This window comes from Momordica charantia (genome assembly GCF_013281855.1).
Source record: "Momordica charantia cultivar OHB3-1 chromosome 1 unlocalized genomic scaffold, Mcharantia_2.0 BLBB01000001.1, whole genome shotgun sequence".
NCBI lineage: Eukaryota > Viridiplantae > Streptophyta > Magnoliopsida > Cucurbitales > Cucurbitaceae > Momordica > Momordica charantia.
The window spans coordinates 22229911-22254253 of record NW_028275157.1 but is presented as its reverse complement, the minus strand read 5'-3'; the positions used below and the strand labels follow the sequence as shown (position 1 = coordinate 22254253).

Below are 24343 nucleotides of genomic sequence, written 5' to 3'. Positions count from 1 at the left end.
AGACAGTACACAATCAATTTGTGCAAATTTAAGTTGTAAAAATAGATTCTTATGATACGAAGTTTGTTTCGTTAGGAAGCTGGCTACAAATTACAAACATCGGACTTGTAGAAAGAGAAATTTTGCTGCTGGAAACGAATTTACATTATGCTCCAAATACAGTGAGCAAAATACCATAATTGAGTTCATAACACAGATCCATGTAAACGTGTCGTTGTCGTTGTTGTTGTTATTGTTCAAGATTAGGCAAACTCTTGTTGGGCGTCCAACGTGTTTTTAACACATTGATTTCAATTGATCGCGAAAAACCTTCAACATGGATGCATACGTGATGATGCCAACCAAGCTTCCGTCTTCTTTGATCACCCATATATATGGCACCCGATGCGAAAGTGCCTGAATCATCACTGCAACCAACGAACTCCGGGGATAGCACACCGGAGCCTCTGAGCTCCTCACTTGCCTTGCTGAATTCGCTGCCACCTTCCCACTCCTTCCCAGGCTAGAGTCATCGTCTGAGGAAGATGAGTGAAATGATGAAGATGAGTAAAATGAAGAACATGATGACATTGCTGATTCTTCTTCTACCCACTCCAACAGTGCCCCTAAGTTTCTCTCCTCCAATCTGTCTTTGACCAGCTGCACCAGATCCTCCGGCGGGTCACCACAGTCCACATATGCCATTAGCTCACCTGCTGAGAGTGTCACTATGGCAGCTGTTACCGTTTCATCGCAACAATTTAGTGCGAGCGGTGAGATTTCTCCGATCAACTTCGCATCAGAGTCAACGATTGCAATGGAAGATTGGTGGATGATGGCTTGAGAAAGGAGGGGCAAGGCAGAAAGTGCTGGATCGTCATAGTGCACAGCAAGGATGTTGGCTGTGTCGATGGCGTCGAGGGAATTAATGGGAGTGATGGAGGTGGGGCTGAAAAGCCCAATAGAGTCGAGGAGGTAACGGATTACATCCTCTTGGGCGAGCCAGCAGTATTCCAGGTTGTTGTGAAGCGGGCAGTCGTAGGGGGGAACTTCCTGAACAACTTTATTTCTGGAATTTGCAGAGGTTCTAGCTTGAATCGGGACTACGAGATTTTGCGCACCTTCCAGGAGGAGATCTATGGCTTCGATCAGGCTGAAAACCATGGGAGAAAATTATTAATTATTAAAGAGCAATATATATTTGGTAACTGAAAAGACATCAAACTATAAAAATTCAGTAGACAAATTCAGTTTTCTATGTAAGACGATTTGATGCAAATTACAGGAGACGATTGTGTATCAAAGCAAAACGGTCCCGAAATTTTCCAATACAAGTGGAGAAATACCGAAAGGTTAGCGGCAGGGCAATTTCTGGAGTGAAAAATCATGCAGAAACCAACCAACCCGATAATTGAAAGTCGGGAAACAGTGAATTTAGATAAAAATTCAACGAACGCGGATCGTTGTGTCTTTCTGTCATAAACGGGGCAAATAAGATAAAGATTCGCTTTCTAGTTCTGAGATTGAGTTTCAAGCTCTAACGTGAATTCTATATATAAGACTCTAGGTCTCTATTACTCAAAATTCATAACAATATTCGATCCTACCCTAGAGAAACCAAGCAGATTACGAATTTCACAGGATAAAGTCAAATGTGAATCGGTAAACAAACCACAAAGTTCAGAAATAAAAAATTCAAAACGGAAGAACTAAATCCTAATTCAGACGAGGCAGAGAGCAGAAGTAAACTCCTCAAAAAAGGCATAAACGAAAGAAAATTACGCACCTAGCATAAGGCTCCAAATGCCTAACGATGACCGGAAGTTGAGAAATCAGAGCCGAAATCGGAGATTGAAGCGCGACAGCAGGTTGCGAGAAGTTCTCTTCTCTACAGAGGAATAAGATAACGTCAGCCATGCAAATCTTGGCGACACATCGGCAATCGCCGGAGCCGGATTTGGAGGAATGGTCGCCGCAGCTCCAGACGGTGATGTAGCAGTCACCGTGCCGTTTGAGCGCAGAGAGGGCGTCGGCGAGTGAGGCCGAGACGGAGATTGGCCTTAGCGCAGGCTTTCCAAGGCATATGTCAGCGACCTCGTGAGCCAACAACCTCACTGCCATGCACAAAGAGAAGAAATGATCGAGGAACAGAGAATATGGAGGAGAAGCTGCGGTTGAAGACACTTCTAGAGAGGAGGGAGATTTGATTTCGTGAGGTGGTGGTTGTTAAAACTTAGTGATTATTTCTATTTTCCTTCGCAGAGGGAAAAAAAAAATTATTTCTATTTTTATTAGGAAGAAGAACTAAGAAGATGTGGCTTTTGCATTATGAACTTAGAGGCCACGCGGTTTCAAGAGAATGTATTAAAATATTGGAGAAATTACATTTTTAGTCGGTTTCCACGACTTTTTATTTGGTTTCTAAAATTTTTGCCTCCGAATTTTAAGATTAGTTTCCGCTAAGTTCTTGAATTGAGTTGATGTTTACCTAGGTTATTAACTCCATGTCATTGTCGTTGGGTTTGTTATCGTTCTCAATCCAATTGAGTAGTTAGATGACTTAGCCGATGGGCTGCTTTAAATCGAATATAAATCTTAACCATTTTTCTATTAAATTAACTCGACGAATAGGCTCCATTAAATCGAATCTAAATCTTAATCATTAAAAATATTTTTTGAAACTTCAGGGACAAAATAAAATTAAACTCTATGAACAAAAAATCTCACTTTGAAACTTGAGATATCAATCTAAATAATTAAAAGTGATGATTTAAAACCTTAAAAGCCAAATATAAACTAAGTTTATACCTTAAGACTAAGTGTAATTTGTTCTAAATTCTTAGCTAAATTATTTACTACTTACATGGTAAGCATAGTATCACTTCATTTAATCTTTCAATTTAACAAAATTTTAATTTTCATTCCTAAATATTTAATTTTTGTTTTAATAAGTTTATGTTATCAACATTGTTACTTAAAAGATTTATGTGAAATTTTGATTGAATTAATAAATGATAACGATAAGCGTTTGTGTAACAAAATTGATTGAGGTCAAATTTGGTCAAGAAATGACAATTGGGAGAGCTTGAGCATCTCTGACAAAAAAAGACCTACACAATAGAGCAAACATTCTAACACTCAAATCAATTTAAGTTCAACTTTAATATGGAGTTCGACATAGAATGTGATATTTGATACAGAATTGAAACCCTCTATTTATAGGTTAGAGATCCAATCGACCACTCGACAGGCAGTTATTAGTATCGTTTGAAGGTAAGATTTATCGTGTGCCTATGGTTGAACTTGAGTCATACTTTCCCTACCGGAGAGAATCGCTACAATATTTGCGGCTAAGTACGGAAGATTGTTCACTCTCGAGGTGGCTCTCAAGTAAGACCTTTGTCTTCTAACCTTCTTCCATTGTCCCCGTAGTAAAGCTATTTTTCTACCCAATAATAATAATAATAATAATAGTATGTTAGACTACTAAAGTAAGGACAAATGAGTTTGGAATTTTTTTTTTATGAAGTATGTGAGATAAATTTAAAATTGACCATACATTTCGTGTGGGAATGCAACTCTCTCACAGGGAAAAAAAACATTTAAAATCAAATTGTATGGTGAAAAACTTAATTAAAAATATTTTAAAATTGAGACTAAACGTAAATTTTATCAAAAGTTTAACATCAAATCGGGGAATTTATTACTTAAAAGACCACAGCCATTCAAGCAAACGAAACAGCTAGAGGTGTCAATTTTTACAGGCTTTGTAGGACCCACCTCAAATAGAAAAGAGAGTCTCCGCATTTTGAAAGTGATTTTTTTCCCCTTAAAAAAATTCATTTCTCTACCCATTTGTGATATTTTAATTCCAAGATTTATTATATTTTAATCGATATTCTTTTAGTGGAATTATTTTGAAATACCTAATAACTTACATTTTAATAGAAGAAAATTTCAAAATAAATAATAATAAAAAAATAAAAATAGACATATTTACATAGTGTTAAACATTTAAAAATAACAAAAAAAAAGAAATTAATTTAATTATAATGAACAATTTTACTCCCTAACAAAGATTTAATATGTAATTTTAAAATGTTACCATTTTTATTGTTTGTTTATAGATATGAGTTTCTCAATTTAAGTTTGAATTTAATTTTTTTTAGTTTTAATTTAATTTTTTAAAAGAGTTTTAAGTTTGATTTGTATCACGTTAGTTTAGTAAAATTTCAAACTTTTTTTCTTTCTATATTTGAAATACATATCAATTTTATGCTAGTTATACAACTGTCTCAAGAAATTTCAAAATATTTAAAGTGGGATTTTTAGCCCATATAATTTTAATTGAGATATTTAGAGATGGAGATGGAGACTATTCTAGTCCATGAAAAATGAAAACAAAAGATTCAACCACGCTGAAAAGAAAAAATGAAATTGACCGAGCAATTTGTTAATTTGCTGATATTTTCGCCCATCAGACATTGTCCACAAAAGCCACGACAGCACTTTTTTTTTTTTTTTTTACGTTCTTTCAAAATTATGTTTTTTCAAAAATTTGGAAAGCGGTGCTTTATAGTTTATGAAAGTCCATGACTGTAGCCAAAGCGGACATAACTCAATAATAATACGTTTGAGAGGAGATTCGGATTCACAATCTCTGATTGAAGGTATATGTCAATTACCAATAGTTTTGACGATGCAAATATTTAATTAAATTGTACTAAAAACAAATTTAATTAAATTGTCATTGTCCCACCCTACTTAAATAGCATGCCGAACATTCACATATATGTGGAGCTTACAAATTTAAGTAATTATAGTCAAATTTAATCAATGTTAATTAATGGGGTAGACACACATAACTGAGGCGGAGAAGTTTCATGTTCCAACCTTTCATATCTAATAACTTTCCCAAAATATATGTGTGACACACATTAGAGAGAAAAACCTTAAAATCTTAACCTTTTATATATAATTTTTTTTTTATCGAAAGACAAATTTAGAGGTATGTGAGTCACCATGCTGACTCAGTACTTATCAGACATGTGGCTGGTGAAAAATCATCTCCAATACTATATGTTTCTTTTGTCTTATATTTCCTCCATCTTATCTATCAAATTTAAGTACCCAAATAGTGAGACAAGTATAACCTCGTACCTGGGCCATCTGAGATATTAGCCGATCCATGCTAACTTCAGTAGACGCCAACCTCAAATAGAATCCACGACAACAAGTCGTGATTGATCTCAAACTGTAGGAGAGCCATTGGATGCCTGTTGGAGGTCCTATTAGAAGTTAAGTCTATAAATAGAGACCTCCCGCCTCATTTTTTAGGTACAGAAAACTATACTTCTCGAGTAGATAGATCAGCCAACTATTACTTGAGTATTACTTGAGCATTGAAGTACTTAATTTGTTTTGTAGGTCTCCTACTTGCATTCACACACCTTGTTTGGAGAGTTACTTTGTATAGTGCCAATCGACCTTCACGGACTTAATCAAACATGAAGATACAAGAGTTACAGTCATTTTTCTCCCATCAACTTGAACATAGCTGAAAAGACAACCCAGATTAGAACTTTTAATTTCCACCTTCATTGGTTGGAGTGAGAAAAAGAAAGAGAGAAAAAATGTCATTTTCTCCCTTGGAACATGTTGCATTTTGAAATTTCATAATGGGCTGCATTTGAAGCCCATCTGTGTAAAGATTGAGATCCCATGCACTGCACCGACCAAAACACACCTCGAAGAGGAGCGAGTGAAGCTTTTATAGAATATCAATATTGAGATAATTCTCTCTCGTGATTTTTTCTCTGTCAGACAAAGGTCTTCCACTCCTCATTTTTACTCCTCTTATGCTAATAAATTTAATTCTTTTGAAGCAATTTATTTATTGTAATTAAATAATAGGTTATGCGAATATCAATTATAAAATTTAGTTATTAATTTATTTTGTTGGAAAATAATTTTAGTTCAAGTAGAAGTTAAAATCATCATATTCACATCAATATTACCACGGTTACTATATAGAGATATTTCATATATAGTTATGTAACAAATATTTCACATCTTAATTATGAGATTACAAATTGTCAATTAATTTTAAGTGGTCTGATTTATGTGAACTGAACCAGTATTAAGTTACATAATTTGAATTATTCATCGGAGGCCACCTACCGGTGTAAGAACGAGGAGCCACGATAAGAAAGAAGTGGGAGAAAATTATAATTGTGTTTAGGGAGGGAGGTTTATGAACTGCTAATTTCTTTTTTTTTTTTTAATGCTGCTGCAATACAGATAAAACAAGGATATTGTTCGAATACTTGAAATTCTGAAATACAGATAAAATTGATTTTTATTCACTACAAGAAAAATGCTACGGAATGGAAGATTTAAATGTTATGGGAGTAGGGATGATAGCATGAGGTAAGACAGCTGACCTCTCTGCAAATTTGAGAAATTAAAATTTAGTTGTATGATTGAACGTCCATGGTATGGTTGTTGGATTTCGACAAAATATTAGAATTGAAGTTTATCCCACATCGGAAAGATACAAAGAGAGAGTGTGTTTATCAATTAGTAGAAGTTGTCCATCATTGAAAAGTATCGAGATGTATTCCAACTACTATAAAAAGCTCCTTAGTTTTGATCTTATTTCAAGGAAAAAAATCAATGTCAAATTTAATTATTATAATTTTTTTTAGAAGTTCATATATCATTTTCCATCCTTAATTATACTAAAATGAAGGATAGGAATTTGTACAACAATTTGAAGATATAAGAGATTGAACTTCCGACTTCGAGGAAAAATATAGATCAATCATCGCTGAGTTATGTCCATGTTAACTAACGAAACATTAAATTTTTATAATTCAAACCAACAAAATTAACCTTCCATTAAAGTTATAGTATTAGTTATCTATAATTTTTTTTTTGTCATGTTTACTGGAAGTGATGATTCTTTGCTGGTAGGTCATACTATTAGAAATGACTATTAATTTTAGAAAATTTTGAAATTTTCATAGGAGAGAAAAAGAAAACATTTAATTATTGGATCTTCCAATACCATTTTAATGTATTAGTTAGGACGGGTCCCATTGTTGAAATTTTACTTTAAGAAAAAATCAAATATAATTCACAATGTATTTCGTTGGTTCAAATTATGAAATAATTTTAATAAATAAAGCGTTAAAAAACTATATCTAGTTCTATAATCTATCTAAAAATTATATTTACCTTTTGCAAAAAAAAAAAAAAGTTTTATAACATATTTATTGAGGTAATGAAAAGTGCAGGAAGGGGTTGTGGGTCCCACAGGACTGAAATGTGAAGATATGCTGAGTAGGATCGACGTCAATCCACGTTGTTTTTAACCATTAAAATTCTCCAAGTCCACGCAATAAATCCTCTCTCCACTCTCCATATTCCAAACCTCCACTTTGGATAACTCTGACACGTGCCACATCATTATGCGTTTCCTATTTTCAAAACGCAATTTATAATTCCACTTTCCCTTTTTTTTTTTACCCAAAATTTATCTGATGGGATTTGTTAGGATTGCTTCACAGTTTCATAAATCTAAGTTTGATACAGTAAATGCTTTTCACCACAGATTTATTATAATAATTTATTCCTACTTTAAGTTATTACACTCTATATCTTTATTCTCTGTTCCAAGATGTATTAATTTTTAATTAAAAATATTAAATAAATGAAGAAATTAATTAATTATAAATAAGTAAATCAATTTAATTAAAATTACATGTAATAAATAATTCATTCATATATCGACAAACTTTTCTCTATTTTGTTTCAAATGATCCAAAAGAAATCTAATTTTTTTGTTATTGGTATCTATTTCTAGTTGTGTGGTTTTTTTTTTTCATTTTATATAATTGTTCATCTTGTTTCTACCATTTTTATTTACTTTTTATTACCACTATCACATTTGTAAAAGACACTATAATTTGTATAATTATTTATTTTAATTTTATATCTTTTTTTCAACTCATGTTAATAGGTTTTAAACAAATATTATTTAAAAAGGTTTTCACTTTTTAATAAAATTTAATTGTCAGATAAATACTTGAAATTTAATAGGTAAGGTGGATGATAATGAAGTAATAATCAATTTTTTATAATAATTAAATAATCAAATTTACTTAAGATAGTAAATAGTGAAAAATTAAATAAATTGTTGATAACATTTTCTAAATTTACGTTGAATAAATTTATGTACTCTTGTTTAAACTTTGTAAATACTAGGAAAAATATTTTCATAGATAATTGAATAGTTTATATTTTAAGAATTAATCATTAGAAATAAAAATTGGATGGAAAAACATATTAAAATATTTTATATATCTTTTTCATAAAAAAAATGACTTTTGCAAGATAATTTAAATGTGATTTTAATTATTTTAATTAAATAATTAGTTTATAAATTATATTTTTTAAAAAGAAAATTAAAACTCGACCAACCGAACACAATTTTAATAAAGTTAGTTTAACAAAATACAAAATACATACCTAATAAACCTACACCTAATATCAATCAAAAACTTAACAAACCTAGATTCAACAAACCCACAACTATGACAAAATAGGGAACCAAATACCATTTATTTTACATAGCAGTATTACTCATTTCCCTTCTTAATCGGTTACTTTGAACAAGTAGTCACGATTGTTACACATGCAATTAGAATTTGATTCCATTCTTTAAATTAAAAGGCAAATTTAATAATATATTTATAGTAATATAGTCTTAGTTCAAATAATAAAATTTAAAGTGTACCATAATTTCTAATTCGTCAAAACAAACATAATTTAATAGTAATTGACATATATTTAAAATCAAAAGATTATGAATTCGATTTTCTATCCCAAGATGTATACATGGAGAGAAATTTTAGTGCGATACATAAATTTAATAGGTATTCTAAACAAATTATCTGTTTAAGTTGAAGTTTGATTTAACGGTACTATTTTTGTAAAATTTTATTCCATTTTCAGTGATTTTATTCCTAGATTGATACGCACTTGTCTACTTGATTGGCTGGACTGGAACAGCTGCCAATCCTTTTAGTGTAAGTTTTCATTTATATATGTTGGAAACAAGTTACGAGAGTGAAATATAATATATATAATATATATATTTCATTTTTAAAAAATGGATAATGTTTTAAATCGACGAGCTTGATATATTTGACCCGTGACCGTACTGCCCAATCCCCATTAATTAAAGCCCGAATAATCCGAGTTTGGATAACGACGCCACGTCGGCTACCTTATTCTCAACACCAAACACCCCCTCTTTAAATATTTCCTTGAAATCACTCTTCTCCTCCATCAGTTCTCCAAATTCCCAATTCCAAATCGTTCGTTTCGTTTCTCTCAGATTGAAGATGTTGGCCATTTTCGACAGGCAATCGGTGCAGCCGCCGTCGGAGCTCCACAGTCCGGCGTCGTTTCGGCTCCCGACTTCGAACCCGAAGCTTCCTCGCGAGATTCTCCACCATTTCACTTCCTCCGGAGCTCTCTCTGTTTCCTTCGGAAATGCAGCGTCGCTCGCATTCGATCCGTCGGCATCCCGATCCACTCCCCAACAAACGTAAACAATTCCCGATCTGAACCAATTTTTGAAATCTTTTTTTTTTTACCATTTCTAAAACAAATTCTAACTGGGTGAAAATTTTCGAGTGCAGGTTATTTTGCGGGCTGGATGAAATGTACTGCATATTCATGGGGAGTTTAAACAACTTGAGCCGCTTGAACAAGCAGTACGGGCTTTCAAAAGCCACAAACGAAGCCATGTTCGTGATCGAGGCTTATCGGACCCTCCGAGACCGCGGCCCGTACCCGGCGGATCAGGTCCTGAAGGATCTGGAAGGCAGCTTCGGGTTTGTGCTTTTCGACGCCAAATCCGGCTCTGTATTTGCAGCTCTGGTGAGCTGAATTCTGGGTTTCTTTTCTTTTTTCGTTCCGCCTGAAAATGAAATGTAATTGGGTTTCTCAAATCTTCTTCTGATTCTGAATTTCGGTTCAAATAGGATGCGAATGAAGGGGTGAATCTCTATTGGGGCAGTGCGGCCGATGGCTCTCTTGTAATTTCCGACAACTTGGAGGTCATTAAAGCTGGGTGTGCCAAGTCATTTGCCCCATTTCCACCTGGTAATTTATTAAATATTATGCTTGAATATTTTATTGATATTTTTTGCAATATCATAGAAAGGTCTGCATTTTAAAATTTTAAATTTATGCCGGTGTTTTTAGAATTTGGATGACAGAATTTGAAAATAATTTTTAAAGAATTTCAGTATTCATTGAATTCATTTGATTCAATAAATTTGAAAATAATAAACAGAATCTGAATTTTATTCGTGATGTCGGTGTCGAACTCATGTATGGATAGAGATCTAATATTATGATTGTGAGTTGGCAGGTTGTATGTTCCACAGTGAGAGAGGCCTTATGAGTTTTGAGCATCCGACGAAGAAGATGAAGGCAATGCCTAGAATCGACAGCGAGGGGGTGATGTGTGGGGCTAACTTTAAGGTTGATGTCCAATCGAGGGTTCACAGCATGCCACGTGTTGGAAGTGAGGCCAACTGGGCAACCTGGGGATCACATGCCGCCTGAAACATATTTTGATTTCTGACTTCTTTTTTTTTTCTTAATTTTAATTTTCTAATTTCTGGTTTTTTTCCTTAATTTCGGTTTGTGTATATATATCTGGCAATACACTTTCGAGTTGTCTGTAAGTTTCGATCGATGAAATGAAAAAATGTCTTATCATTTTACATAAGAGGATAATTTAATATTTACTTTTTCTATCTTGTGAAATAATATATAAATATCAGATTGTTACTCAACATGGATATATTTAACTCTGAAATTCTACAAGTTTCCACAAAAAAAAAAAAAAACAAACATAAAACTCTGACATTCCATCTTGAATATTAATGTTTTCAATAGACTTAGTCAACAAAGATAAAATTGAGTTGGTTGTTTACGAGTTGATTTATTTGATAAATATATTTTTTTAATTTATAGTTGGAGTTGTTAAGGGTTGTAGGTTTTTGAGTTGATTTATTTGATGAATATATTTTTTTAATTTATAGTTGGAGTTGTTAAGGGTTGTAGGTTTTTGAGACATTATTTGATGGTTGGTGATATGATTATAGATGATGATTGATGAACCAATCCCTTCTGTCTTAACCACTTGAGCTATGTTCGGATTGACAAGTTCTTTCATATCGTTGCTGCGTGGTTGTTGTAATAGTAAATCCCTTCTCCTTGAGTATCGAATTATTTGAGTTGCTCACTTTATTTAAATGACTTTTTTTTTTTTTTCCATTGTACAGAGCTTATGAAACCGAAAACTAATATTGAATTTCTACACTTTGATCATATAATCTCAATTTATTTGGACAAGGCTGGTAACTTCAGTTTATAGGAAAAATAGAGTCTATCTAGGAATGAAAAAGAGCAAGTCCAAATTTCAAAACAAACAGGGTCCCTCTTAATTAGGGTCTCTTGAACGAACAGGGAGCTACAACATTACATGAACAAAAAAAAAAAAGAAGAATCAGCAATGTCATCACGTTCTTCATTTTACTCATCTTCCTCGGATGATGATTCTGATTATAGTCGGGGAAGGAGTCGAGGCTGCTGTGTGCTATCTTCAGGCGATTTCACGTCGTGTCCCATATATATATGTTGAAGGTTTTGTTGGCATAGTCACGTTTGCATCCATGTTGATGTTGAAGGCTTTTCGCGATCGTTTGAAATCAATGTGTTAAAAACAAGTTGGACGCCCGACAAGAGTTTGCCTAATCTTGAGCTGAAACAATAACAGCGCCATCTACATGGGGTCTGTGTTTTTAACTCAGTTCAGTTGTTTTGCTCACTTTATTTGGGGCCTGATGTAAATTCGCTTCCAGCAGCAAAATATCTCAAGAGCTTTTCCGAATTGGTAATGCCTCCGCAGCATTTCAAGTAGTGGCATTCGTTATTATTACTGTTTTCTATTGGGATTTTCTTTTTCAGATGGGTAGCAAAGCAAAGATCAGAGGTGTTATGAAAGATTCAATAGCATTAAAAAAAACAGCTAGATCCTTCTCTCAAAATTTTTAGTACTGCTCGAACTGGAGCTCAGATATGCAGGACATTAAGGCTTCTCTTACTTGAAGATTGTTGGAGTCCATGTCAAGTGAATCCTCGTACAACCGTCTTGCCTGCAGCAGCAACTTAGTCTTCTCTTTGCTATTGGACGGCCTTAGCCGAGATCGTTGCTGCAATGTCATTGCCCATCTGAACAAAGCTGCAATGTAGAATGAACTCAAAATTGTTCAGCATATAGGATCCAGAAAGAATGACAGAACCGAATGGAAAAATACAGTGTAATGGACCAAGAACTAGCCAATACCAATGGCCAGTCCAACAAACCGACCCCCTCGTCTATATAATCTCCATAATAACCACACTCCATTGTAACTAACTGTATACTGAAGAACATCAGCAAAGTTCAATTTTAAATACTTCAGCTAATGCAATAGAAGGTCTACTTTGCATTATGCACAACCAGTTGAAAATTGCAGGCAAAATATGTTCTCAATGCTTCTATAATGGGCAAAATAGTTTATGAATCTCATTCTTAAGTAACTGTGTACTTCTGTGAAAACTTTATTTGAGCAGCAAGTCCAGAAACATACCATCGGGTGCATAAATATTGCCTCTTGACATCATTGCATCAAATTTATCAATGGCAGCCAAGAAAACCTTGTCAGCATCAAAAGCTGCTTCCTGAAATTTGATATCACAGAGAACCTTTTAAATAGTGAGAAACATAGAAAAGCTTGCTAAGAACAGCCTTCTTATCGATTATTACAATCACAAGTTCCTCTACAAAATACAGGTTAGCTATGTGCAGGACAGTAGTACTCACAGGTCCAACATCTGCGATCAACTGTGCGCGAAAGGAGAGGGCAAGACCCCAGTTATATAGCGCTCGCACATCATTCCGGTCAATTGATAATGCCATTCTATACTTTCTACCTGCCATCACAAGAAGTTCTTCACACTCTTCACACACACTAATTAGAATAGATGTTAATTTATCTCTTCCAGTAATCGAATCATCTAGTTCCTCCACCATATCGATCCATTTCCCAATTGATATGGGCTCTTTTCCACCCAAAAGTTTTCTTAACTCGCGACTAATTCTTAACTTCAATTCTCCATGAAGAAGATAAGTATTTCCCAACTGGCCAACTGCCAACAAACTCATCGGCTTCATAGTTGTGGCTTTTGACAACAAACTAGCAGACTGACATAATATGACCTCCACGTGCTCTTCATCTCGTCTATATTTCATCAAATCCTTTGCTTGTTTCAGAAGATCATTAGCTTCCATAAGATATTTATTGAACATTGCATCATCATAAATCATCGAAGATGATGACGAAGCAAACTCATTCTCTTCTCCACATGGTTGATCATCAGTCAAATGAGAACTTCTCTTTTTACTTGCTCCCTCCTCTCTAAACTGAGATCTATAAATTTCACTTTCGCTCTTTGACATGTGAGAAGACCTAAAAGCTCCATTTTCCCCCTCATATCCACGCTCTTCAACAAAGGAAGTTCTAGTCTCCATATGTTTTCTTTTAAAACTTGTGTCCATGGGGGGATCAAGCAAACTATCCTTAAATCGTGAATTCTCTAGTTTGTTGTTAAGACCTGTGTTAGAAATATTGATGTAATTGTCCCAGTTCTGCAATCTATTATTCTGGTAGCCATATTCTTCACCATCAGTGAATCTTTCAGAGCTTCCATGGATTCCCTTTGAATTTATTCTATCCTTCTCTCGAGTAACATTAATCCTTGCAAAATAATCCATCTCCATAGCATGCTTTTTCCTTGATTCCTCAAAAGCATCAAAATTCGTAGGTGGATTAAAACCAGTAGCAGAATCCATAGAACCAGAACTGACTTCAGACGGTGTCGAACTCCTTTTAGTCTGATTGCTGATGGAATTGAGTGGCATCTGTGGCTTAACATTGTTCCTCACTTTACTAGGCTTTGAACCAACCAACTTTTCTCCAAGCAAACTGCCAAAGGATTGCAAAAGCTCAAACCCCACATCTCCTAAGTCTTTAATTTTTCTACTTGGTTTATGATTCTCAACAATCACAGCTTTAGAGTTGCTTCCACTATTAACCAAGGCCTCAACAACCTTTCTAGCATTGGAGGTTGATAAATCGTTGGATTCTAAAACCTTGATGTAACTTTCCAAGTCACGAAGTGTAATTTCCCTAGAATCAATAGCATTCCGTATACTACATTTCAAATTATCCACTTTGACTGCAAATCCATCAAAGAACTCCACCAAATTTCTTAAATTCTCAGCGTAAAACCCAGAAGTTTCCTCTAATTTCTCCCGGTTCTTATTTCCAAGCAAGTTCAGCTCATCTAAACTTCCACCACGAACAAACCCAATAGAAAATCCAATAGCAAAAATGAAAACAGAAGCAGGAAAAACAGCGATGGAAGAGACTTTAACTCTGGAAATGGCCAGAGCACATAAAAACCCAAAGAGAAATGTGAACAAATGTCTCTTATGATCGATGCCAACGGAAACCAAAAAATTACGGAAATGATCCGAATCACTTACAAGTCCATCGTCGTCCCAGCCGCCGTATCCGGCGGAGCTCGTGAGATTGAAATCTCCAACGGAGCAAAATCTGGATGTTCTGAGAAGCCATCTCCTCTGAGAACAGATTGGGAGATTTGGGTTCGCCCGGGAAAATGGAGAAGAGTGAAAGAGATGATTGGGAGCTGGTAATTGAAGACAGGAACAACAAATGGGTCTATTAGAAAGTATGAAATTCATTTGGGGAGGAAGAATTGGAAGCGAATCCCCTGTTACACGGCAGCTACGGCGGTCGCCACCGCTTCCAACCGGCGTGTTCCGGCTATACTGAGAGGGATTAGGAAGCTGCGGTCGGACTTGGGTTATTTTGTGTTGTGCAGTGGATTCAGCACACAGAGAGAAGACGGAAAATCGGAAAAGAGGTTAAGAGAGAGAGAAGACGGAAGTGGCACGCTGCCTATCCACGGTGGTCCAAAATACTCCAAGAGCCGAAAATTAAAAAAAAAAACATCAATACATAATTAAAATTATTTTTCCATCAACAATATATAATTAAAAATATTTTTTAAAAAATCTTATAGTGATCCAAAAATATTTTCCAACAAAAACTTTAGGTGCTTTCTTTATGCGAGTAAAATGGACAGCAACACACCAAATTTCAGTTGGATCTTTTCTCTACATAAACTCTTGACATTCCATCTTAAATGTTAATGTTTTCAATAGAATAAGTAAATAAAGATCAAGCCATTCAAATATTTTGAGACGAATTATTTTGTGGTTAGGGATATTATTAAGGATGATGATTAATATTCAGAAGATGACATGTATCCCTATTTTAATTAAAAACTTCCTTTGCCAAACCGAGCATATCTCAAAGTGATTAAGACACATATCTCTGACAAAAAGTCATGAATTCGAATCCACACCCTCATATGTTGTACTAAAAAAAATAAAAAAAAAACTTCCCTTTTTTCATGTAACGTTGTAGTTCCCTAAAACCATAATTAAAAGGGATTTTCTTTGTTTTGGACTTCTCTTTCTCAACCTTAGATAGACTCTATTTGTCCTACAAACTAAAGTTACTAGCCTTGTCCTGAAACTAAACTAGATTTGATGTTAGTGTTATTTTATTATTAAGTAAATATATAAGTTTTTCTAATAATAGATCAAATTAGAAAGCATGTAACAAGAACATGGTAAATAGTCAACGCTTTCTTTTTCCTATTAAAAATCTCAATCAGATAAGCAATTTCTTACTAGCTTCAAATTTAAAAAACCTTACACATTTCAAAATCTGTAATTTCTTCTCCAAGGGCAAGAGTATGCATTGTTGGAAAAGTGTTCCATTTTCCATACCTAAGTTTCTGGTTTCATAAGCTTTGTAACCAGATAAAAAAAGTCATATAACCAAAACTGAGTAACTCAAATAATTCGAAACTCGACCTTGAGAACAAGAAATTTACTACATAGCAAAAAGAAATGATCACAAAAATCACAACAATATGAAAGAAATTCTAATGTTCACGAAGAAACCAACCCATGTTTACAGATGCAAACGTCTACTGTGGAGGAAGGTGGGTTGAGAAAATGAATAGGCTAACCTGAAGAAATAATTTCATGAAAGATGTTTGAAGAAGGTGGCAATGACAAAATCAGAACCTCGACAAGTCCAAAAAGATAATGCCACTAGAGACCGTCATAAGGTACAGAAGAATAAATGTTGTATAAGATCACAACTGATTACACATTCAAATGAAAGGTAGACGAAACGAAAACAAAGGAACCTCAAAGAGAAAAAGTAAAAGTATTGAGCGAAATGAAGTCGATAATGGCTATGGCTATGTCATTATGTAGCAAACTAATCCTCAGCAGCAGGAGCAGTAGCAGTTGGTTCTTGAGGTTTGGTAGAAGTGCCATTGGCAGTGGCAGCTCCAGGCGCAGGATCAGATGCTTTTGTTGCTGCATCTTTTTCATTTTTGGCATCTTTACCATCTTTTCCATCCTTTGCATCTTTGGCATCCTTGGCAGGTGGTGGTGGGGGTGGTTTCATATGAGGTGGGGGGGTGTGCTTCAATTTCACGAGAATTTGCCGCAGTCTTGAAAGATCGGTCGGTTTCCCAGGCTTTGGGCCCTGAACAACTATGATAGATGGTTTCTTTTCTTGATCCTTCTTGCCTCTCTTTTTCTCAATATTAGGAACTTCATTGGGAATTAGTTCCGCAATTGCTTTCCAGTATTGTTTGTCAGCCTCCTTATGAAACTTCTCCTGATTTGCCAAGTATAACTGCTCCAAAAACGAAAACTCTATACTAATAAAACAGGGCTAGAGAAGAAAAAGAATACTGCTCCAGAAATGGCAAACTAAATTGTACCTTCTCTCTTTCTCTGTTGTTAACTTTGTTGCTCTCAACATTGAGCTTTCTTTTCTCATAGAAACCTATTTTATACTCCTCAGCCTCTTCAATGATTTTGATTCTCAATTCTTTCTCCATTTTCTCCTTCTCCTCAAGTTGAATGGCATTTTGGCTGCACCAGTGAACCCGTAATTTCTAAAGTTAAAATCGGAAAGGCAATAGATGTACACTAGAAATACATCTTCGGAACTCAAATTGGTATCAAATACAAATTTCACTCTGTGCGATCTAAGGGGGAAAAAGATTCAACAAAATGGATACTTTGTAATACCCAATAAAGAAATTTAACAACAGCGAGAAAGAAATAGAGTGTTTCAAAGTTTTCAATTGAAGATCTACTTCAAGTTCATGCAACGCAATTTCTGTTTTAGGATTCACTCAAGCTTTTACGTAATTGTTTCATCCTAAACAGGCAAACCAATCCAACAAAATCCATAATATGGGTCATGGATAGCTATACCGCATCATCCACTGTTAGCTCGCCAAGATTTACCTAAATTCCGCTTAAACTTCAACATAGATCAACAACAACATAGACCCACTGATAATAATTATAGTAATTCGACTTAACAGCTATGTCCCTGGCTGATCTGCTAATATAAACCTCGATAAGAGCTCAGTAAAGCGATAGCTTCTTCATCTAACTGTACTGGTTTAGATACAATAGTCCCTAGATCTAAGTTCTTTCACACACCACCTCTTAATGCAAATCAATAAATTTAATTTCCCTCGTCAAATCATTCTATGTGGAACTATGAGACCGATGGGGGAATAGTCGAGATGAATCAGTGTTATCAAGTAAAAACACTAAAAGGAGACGAAATTAGTAGAGATCTGAAGTTGTTCACCAAGGAATCAGATCTGAATCGTCACCAAGATACAAAGCACCGGCAACAGATAAAAAACAAACTTCTGCTCCAAGAAATGTAAAAAAATCGAGGATCTCAAGACCTTACCGACGCCATTCGCGAAGAGCATATCCTTCCTCCATCCCCATCTCGCTGGGAGGCGGCAGAATTGGACCATCCGATTCAAAAACGCCGTCGCCAACTTCATCCTCGGCTACTCCATAGCCGTTTTCATTTCCATTCTCCACATGAATTGGATCAAACGGAGCCTGGGAGTAGTTAGGGCTCGGATCGTCGAATCCGAAGACGTCCGGCGAGGCAGCAGCGTGCTCGACACTGACATCACTGTCGGCGGGGAATCCGCCGGCGAAATTGGTGTAGGATCCGTAACCGCCATAGCTGTCTTCGCCGTCCATGCTGTAGGCGTCGAAGGAGGACATTTTTTGGTCGCGCGCTCTCTCTCTCTCTCTCTCTGGCTCCTCAAGACCGCAGAGATCGTGAGTTTTCTATGGGTTGGGTGTGTAAATAAAACACACAGTGATGACTCTATTTGAAGCTAATTTGACCCTTTTTATATGGTTTACACATTTTAACCAATTTTCATACTTCTTTCTTTAAAGAAATTAAAATTAAGACTAACAACAAAAAAAACTTAAAATTGAAATGATATTGAAAAAATTTGACTACACACCGTAACACACATATATAGTCTAAGACTTCTAAGTATAGTACGACTACGGTAGCTAAAATATAGGAGCTAAATTTATAATAATTTATTTCTTTCTTAAAATTATATTTCTTAGTGAGATTAGAGTGAAACTGTTACTTAAAAATATATATTAATTATAATATTAGGATGTCTATGATTACTCCAAATATATTTATGATGATAATTAACATCTATCTCTCATCGTCGTCTCACTCGTTGTACTTAAATAAGAAACTTTTCTGTTTATATATATATATATATAGTTTTCCTAGTGTGTTCAATCAAATAAATTAACACATCAAAAATAAAATAAAAAAATGAAATCTGAGCGGCCAATATAAACGAATGACCAAAGCAGAGCATGAAGTTCAGTCTTCTACCATCTTACAACAGTAAGGACTTCAGCTTATGAGATACCTCCAACTGCAACCACCTGCCCATGCCCATAAGTAAGAAAATTTCGTCTCTATATAATTTAATTTGAATTTTATTTTCGTTTTTAATTTATGCTCGATTAATTAAATTAAGATAAGTTGAATTTGGGTTTTGATTAACACAAAATTTTAAATTTGATTGGGCCAGGACTGAAGTGGAGAAAACAACTAAACATTCGTATATCTTGTGGATCATTATTGCTTTTCTTTTTGGAGTGTTTGTATTTTGGTTTTATTTACGGAGACAACTACTGTTATATAATTTTAATACTTTTCTTTTTCTCTACACTTGAATCAATGATATGGTTTCAATTTCAATTATTGTCTTTGATTTTATATATTAAAAAATAAAAAAAAATAAAAAAACACTGCAGCTGGTTTGCAAAACTTTGGATGCCACCCAACTATATCAAGATCTTGACAATATCAACGCAACTCCTCACAGGTTATCAGGTTTCAATTCTATCTTAATTCACATCTTAATTAATATTTTGTCATTTTCTAATTTTATATTATCTACGAATGTTTGTAGGTGGAAAATTTATTTTGGACGCGCCCACTGAATAATATTTAGGATATTTCGTCAACGACGAATTTAGTTGTTCTACCACCTTAGCAAGTGTAGTATTTATTTACTTAATTTATTTTTTAAAAGTTCTTGTTAGTTTTGCGAAATATTTCACCCTATGGAGATCCAGATGATCCCACATTATTATCGGGAGAATGTTTTTGAGAATCAACTTTGCAAGAATGCACCTTTTACTTTAGAACGAGGATTTTACTGGCTCGATGATTTAGATTACTATATGTTAGATTGCTTTTCAGACTCCGATTTCCAATTTCGAATATTTCGGACGTTTCTATGTGGATTGTACGAGAAGATATGGAAGAAGGATCAGTTTAGAAGGAAGGTTTACTGCCTAGCTGATTTAGATTCCTTTCCAGACTCCGACTCCGACACCGACTCCGCCGACCCCGACTTCCAATATTTCGGACGTTTCTGTGTGGACTACATGAGAAGATCTTGAAGAAGGATCAGTTTAGAAAGAAGGTTTTACTGTCTAGCTGATTTAGATTCTTATATATTGATTTAGATTCCTTTTCAAACTACGACTCTGACACCGACTCCGCCAACTTCGACACCGACTCCGCCGACGACTTCGAATATCTCAGACATTTCTGTTTTGGACTACATGAGAAGATCTCGGACATTTAGATTTCGGCTAAGTATATGAATTTGCATTCTCTTCAAATTCTGTAAACAGTTATGAACATTGGCTATTAGCCTTTAATCTCAGTCTAGAGAGATAATTCGAAAACAATTAGTGAAGCGAGGAATACAATTTTACTTGAGGTGATGTTATTGATTCAAAATTTTGATTTCCTGAGTTTTTTTCTCCAGTATTACCAAAATTCGATGCATGTGTTCCTTAATAAAATTGTATCATTTCACTTCTCTGACGTTGTTACGAAAATTTATTGTGGTATGTTACTTTGAAAACTGTATTTTTATGATCTCGTTGTCGTGGCTTCCTGATCACTTGAAGCCTAAAAATAAAAACCCGCCCCTAGCTTTATATATTTCGTCTAGTGTAATAAAAAAGTAAAAACTGTGTTGTCATGATAGATTGGTTAGACAAATTTAGAACAGCAGCAAGAACCAATTCTGAAAATCATCATCCTCATACGAACAAAGCAAAAAAAAAATACAGAGGAAATAATGTCGGACAAAAAAACAATGAGGAAACAATATTGACACATTTCATGACAGTGATGAAATTCCTGACCAACAATCATACATATATTATGAATGATTGTGATGGTACATGGATTAATACTTAAATATTAAATATGGGCATGTCGCATGTAATTTATCTACTATATTTATGAAATAATGTATATTTTGATTTAATATATTTTATGATAGTATGTTTTGTTTTGTTTTTTTTTTATTCCAGAGCTTTTCAATGGATGATTCGAGTAGCAATAGTGAAGAGGAAGGTAATGTTGCTATGAATGTTGGGATCATGAGAGTTGCCCGACGAGGTCCAACCACTATGTCTAAGTTGGCGTGCATAAGAAATGCAGGGGAACGAAAGGTAATTGAATATAATGACAAGGGTCAACCAGTCGGAGAAAATGCTAAAAAATGCAAAGCTTAATTGGCGTTTGTGTTAGACAACAAATTCTAGTACTTACAACCATTGGAAAGAAGTTCCTCGAGAACTCAAAGATAAAATTTTTGACTGTGTAATAATGAGTAGTATAGAAATTTAATCAAAGGTAGAAAACTTTTGTACTTTATTTGATTTCTAACAATTTTGTGATTTTCATTACAGATGTCATTCGTGGTGGACTATAGGTCGAAACATAATATTCTTCAATCTGCCTCAAAGAAGTTTCGAAGTTTCAAGACAACCTTAACTCAAACATACATACTTCCATTCAAAGACAACCGATCTGTATTGGAGGCTCCTCCTGAAAGATATTCACATGATCAAGAAGATTGGAATTGATTCGTTAATTCTAGACTAAGTAAAAAGTGGGAGGTACCTACATTATACCAATATATTTTTAAATTGATTGGAATTGTATTTGTAATTTAAATTAAATGTCTTATGTTTCATAGGAGCTTAGTAGTGTCCAGAAAGAACGAAGGGCAAAATGCACGTATAATCATCACATCTCCCGTAAGGGATATGCAAATCTTTCCCATGAATTAGTAAGTTGTAGTAATTAAATTAAATGTCTTATGATCGTTAATGTGTTTATGCTAATTATTATACATATATTCCTATATCAGGCGATCCTTCCTATCGTGTGACTTTATGGAAAGAAGCACGAAAATGAAAAAATAATGAGTACTTTGATGATGCTACTAGAGAATGTGCAGCTCGAATTGTAAGTTTACTTGGTTTATGTTTCAATGAGATTTAGATGGTGTGATAATAAATGTTTGTACCAGGATGAGTTGACTGAGTTACACAAGGGAGAAGACATTTTAACGGAAGCATTGGACACACCTGAACATAGAAGGCGTATAAAGGGAGTGGGTGAGTTTGTTTCACCATATGTATCAAAAAATGTTGTTCAAGGAAAGTCAAAATTAGGTCCACAACCTCGAGACCAACCTAAAATGAATACTCCAGAACAACAACCAACTAAATCCATAGCTCAAGAGAGTAACGTCGCAAAGAAAAGGCCAAAAAGGAAAGGAGGTTGAAGAAATTAATGTCTCAGATGGACTATCAATAAAGATAATTATTAATTTGTTTTAATTTCAGCATTTAGCCATAAGGTGGGACTGTTATAAGCTTTTATAATTTAAAATTTTACAGGGGAAGCCATGTCACCTAGCTATTGGATCAGTGGATAATATTGTTGCCGTAGGCACGATGTTTGAGAATGATGTTCAATGTCCAATCATTCAAGGAATGTCATTAGGGGTTGACAATGTTAGAGTAATGGTAGATATTGTCATGGGAGAAGATGTTACGATACTCATTCCTGTGAAGGGCGAGATTGAAACATTAAATCAAACAATTGGTAGCTTTGTGGCATGACCTCGCAAACTTGTAGTTGTGACTAAGGAGATAAAGGTACGTCTTCTTACCATTTTAAATGAACTGTTTGTATATATATATTTTTGTAAATTCAGTTTGAAATATTGTTTGTTATAGGTTTCTTCTTCTAACACTACAAAAAGGTCTAAGCATGCAGATATCAACACAACTATTAAGCTCCTAAACCAATATGCCAATAAGTCAATGGAATGGAATGAGATGATTCAAATTAATATAAACAACTGACATCCTTGGAAAGGAGATGAACCACGTGATGACATCATGCATTATTGCGACATTGTTGAAATAGGTTATATGTGTGTGCTCTCCTATATTGCGTAAGTATATAAAATCTATTACACACCTTCATTTTCCTTAACCATGGTTTTTAATATTTTATAATTATCTTTCTAGGTAACTTTGGGATGTATGTGAGACTGAGACAACAAAAACTTTTTTGATAGTTGACCAAGTAACCATTACTTCAGATATAAAGTCTCAAGAAGCCCGTTCAAAAAGTCTAGCCGACAGGTTAGATATGGGTAACTTGGAACAACTAGTACTCATCCCTTACCGCATTGAGTAAGTTAGCAATTTATATAGTTTTTACTTATGCATTATTTATTTTATTCATAAGTGATAATATTAGGATGTTGGTTATAAATAGTTGTCATTGGATGTTGATTGTTATCCATTTACGAGAGAATTGTGTGTATATCTTGGACTCTTTACAAAGTAAAGTTCAAGCAGATTTTCGAGGAGTCATGCTAACGTAAGTGTTTTCAACTTTTATAGTGTTGTAATCAATTTTTGTAGTTATGTTGTTCTAATGTTTCAAACTACTTAGATCAATGAAAATGTAGAAAGCCAAACATTCTATTCGACATCGTGGTAGTACAATGTGGAAACTTATAAAGGTAAATTTGTGTTTCACTATATTTTATACATCATAAAATTTGCATATAAATCTTCTATATGTAACTCGTAATTGTGTTTTATTCATTTTTATATATGTAGTGTCCTCGTCAATTAGAATCCGTAGAGTGCGGCTACTATGTGTAGAAGTATTTACGAGAAATAGTGCAAAATTCTAGCACCTTCATCAGTGAACTTGTACGTATAATTATCTATCTTTATGTGTTTACATCAAATGGATTCTTATCCTAGTATCATCTTTCCGTCTTTGTAGTTTAACACAAAAAGTATATATCGCCAAGAAGAAATTGACGAGGTTCGAACTGAGTGGGCTTACGGATTTTGTTTGTTTGATGTTAAACTAGTTGGATTACTTTTTGTGTTAGTAGAATTGAAATATTAGGATTGTTGTTGCTGAATTTAGTTTGTGTGGAGGGACGGGCGGTCCCATTACATTTAGAAATATTGAATGTTGTTAAATGTAGTTTTTTTTGGAGACGGGTGGTCTCATTATATTACATGTGTAGAAATGTTGCTGAATGTAGTTTGTGGAGGGACAGGTGGTCCCATTTCAATTATTGTTACATGTATAGAAGTGTTGGATACGTTGCTTAATGTAGTTTATTGAGAGGCTGATGGTCATTTGCCTATTATGTTTAGTTATGTATTACATGTTATCGTATTTCAGTTGTAGTTTTAGGATAATATATAGTAGAGGTCATGCTGAAATTTTGACATTTATTGTTTGAGTTATGTTTTGATGAATGAGAATTGAATCTTTATTGTCTATGTATTGAGTTATCTAAGAGAAAGTTGTTTATAAGT

At 34.4% G+C, this 24343-nt stretch overlaps 4 protein-coding genes and 1 pseudogene across 4 annotated transcripts; 2 read left to right on the top strand and 3 right to left on the bottom strand.

The window, feature by feature from the left end:
- Positions 1 to 33: 33 nt before the first annotated feature.
- On the bottom strand, positions 34 to 2342 carry LOC111012266 (CBS domain-containing protein CBSX5). The gene is made up of 2 exons (XM_022286349.2): positions 1766 to 2342; positions 34 to 1132 (listed from the first exon to the last, which is right to left on the bottom strand). The coding sequence occupies exons 1-2, from the start codon at positions 2098 to 2100 to the stop codon at positions 277 to 279; spliced, it is 1191 nt and encodes a 396-aa protein (XP_022142041.1). The 5' UTR covers positions 2101 to 2342; the 3' UTR covers positions 34 to 276.
- Positions 2343 to 9321: 6979 nt separating this feature from the next.
- LOC111012301 (stem-specific protein TSJT1) lies at positions 9322 to 10789 on the top strand. Its single transcript, XM_022286394.2, has 4 exons — positions 9322 to 9595; positions 9690 to 9930; positions 10035 to 10155; positions 10427 to 10789. Exons 1-4 carry the CDS (start codon positions 9390 to 9392, stop codon positions 10621 to 10623), a joined length of 765 nt encoding a protein of 254 aa, XP_022142086.1. The 5' UTR covers positions 9322 to 9389; the 3' UTR covers positions 10624 to 10789.
- A 578-nt stretch (positions 10790 to 11367) lies between these two features.
- On the bottom strand, positions 11368 to 15562 carry LOC111012388 (uncharacterized). Its single transcript, XM_022286529.2, has 3 exons — positions 12932 to 15562; positions 12699 to 12789; positions 11368 to 12307 (listed from the first exon to the last, which is right to left on the bottom strand). Exons 1-3 carry the CDS (start codon positions 14873 to 14875, stop codon positions 12117 to 12119), a joined length of 2226 nt encoding a protein of 741 aa, XP_022142221.1. The 5' UTR covers positions 14876 to 15562; the 3' UTR covers positions 11368 to 12116.
- A 739-nt stretch (positions 15563 to 16301) lies between these two features.
- LOC111012447 (clathrin light chain 2) lies at positions 16302 to 18443 on the bottom strand. The gene is made up of 3 exons (XM_022286600.2): positions 18006 to 18443; positions 17008 to 17161; positions 16302 to 16919 (listed from the first exon to the last, which is right to left on the bottom strand). Exons 1-3 carry the CDS (start codon positions 18335 to 18337, stop codon positions 16494 to 16496), a joined length of 912 nt encoding a protein of 303 aa, XP_022142292.1. The 5' UTR covers positions 18338 to 18443; the 3' UTR covers positions 16302 to 16493.
- Positions 18444 to 21007: 2564 nt separating this feature from the next.
- LOC148213450 (uncharacterized) lies at positions 21008 to 23956 on the top strand (annotated as a pseudogene).
- Positions 23957 to 24343: the final 387 nt, after the last annotated feature.

Bases quoted from the DNA above. Each gene is read 5' to 3' on its own strand.
- LOC111012266 (XM_022286349.2), bottom strand. From the start codon at position 2,100: ATGGCAGTGAGGTTGTTGGCTCACGAGGTCGCTGACATATGCCTTGGA. The intron at 1,133-1,765 runs GTGCGTAATTTT...CATGGTTTTCAG, and splicing joins CATTTGGAGCCTTATGCTAG to CCTGATCGAAGCCATAGATC.
- LOC111012301 (XM_022286394.2), top strand. From the start codon at position 9,390: ATGTTGGCCATTTTCGACAGGCAATCGGTGCAGCCGCCGTCGGAGCTC. The intron at 9,596-9,689 runs GTAAACAATTCC...TTTCGAGTGCAG, and splicing joins CGATCCACTCCCCAACAAAC to GTTATTTTGCGGGCTGGATG. The intron at 10,156-10,426 runs GTAATTTATTAA...GTGAGTTGGCAG, and splicing joins ATTTGCCCCATTTCCACCTG to GTTGTATGTTCCACAGTGAG.
- LOC111012388 (XM_022286529.2), bottom strand. From the start codon at position 14,875: ATGAATTTCATACTTTCTAATAGACCCATTTGTTGTTCCTGTCTTCAA. The intron at 12,790-12,931 runs GTGAGTACTACT...ATCAAATTTCAG, and splicing joins TGATCGCAGATGTTGGACCT to GAAGCAGCTTTTGATGCTGA. The intron at 12,308-12,698 runs GTATGTTTCTGG...TCTACATTGCAG, and splicing joins CAATATTTATGCACCCGATG to CTTTGTTCAGATGGGCAATG.
- LOC111012447 (XM_022286600.2), bottom strand. From the start codon at position 18,337: ATGTCCTCCTTCGACGCCTACAGCATGGACGGCGAAGACAGCTATGGC. The intron at 17,162-18,005 runs GTAAGGTCTTGA...TCACTGGTGCAG, and splicing joins GCTCTTCGCGAATGGCGTCG to CCAAAATGCCATTCAACTTG. The intron at 16,920-17,007 runs GTACAATTTAGT...TTTTTGGAGCAG, and splicing joins ACAACAGAGAAAGAGAGAAG to TTATACTTGGCAAATCAGGA.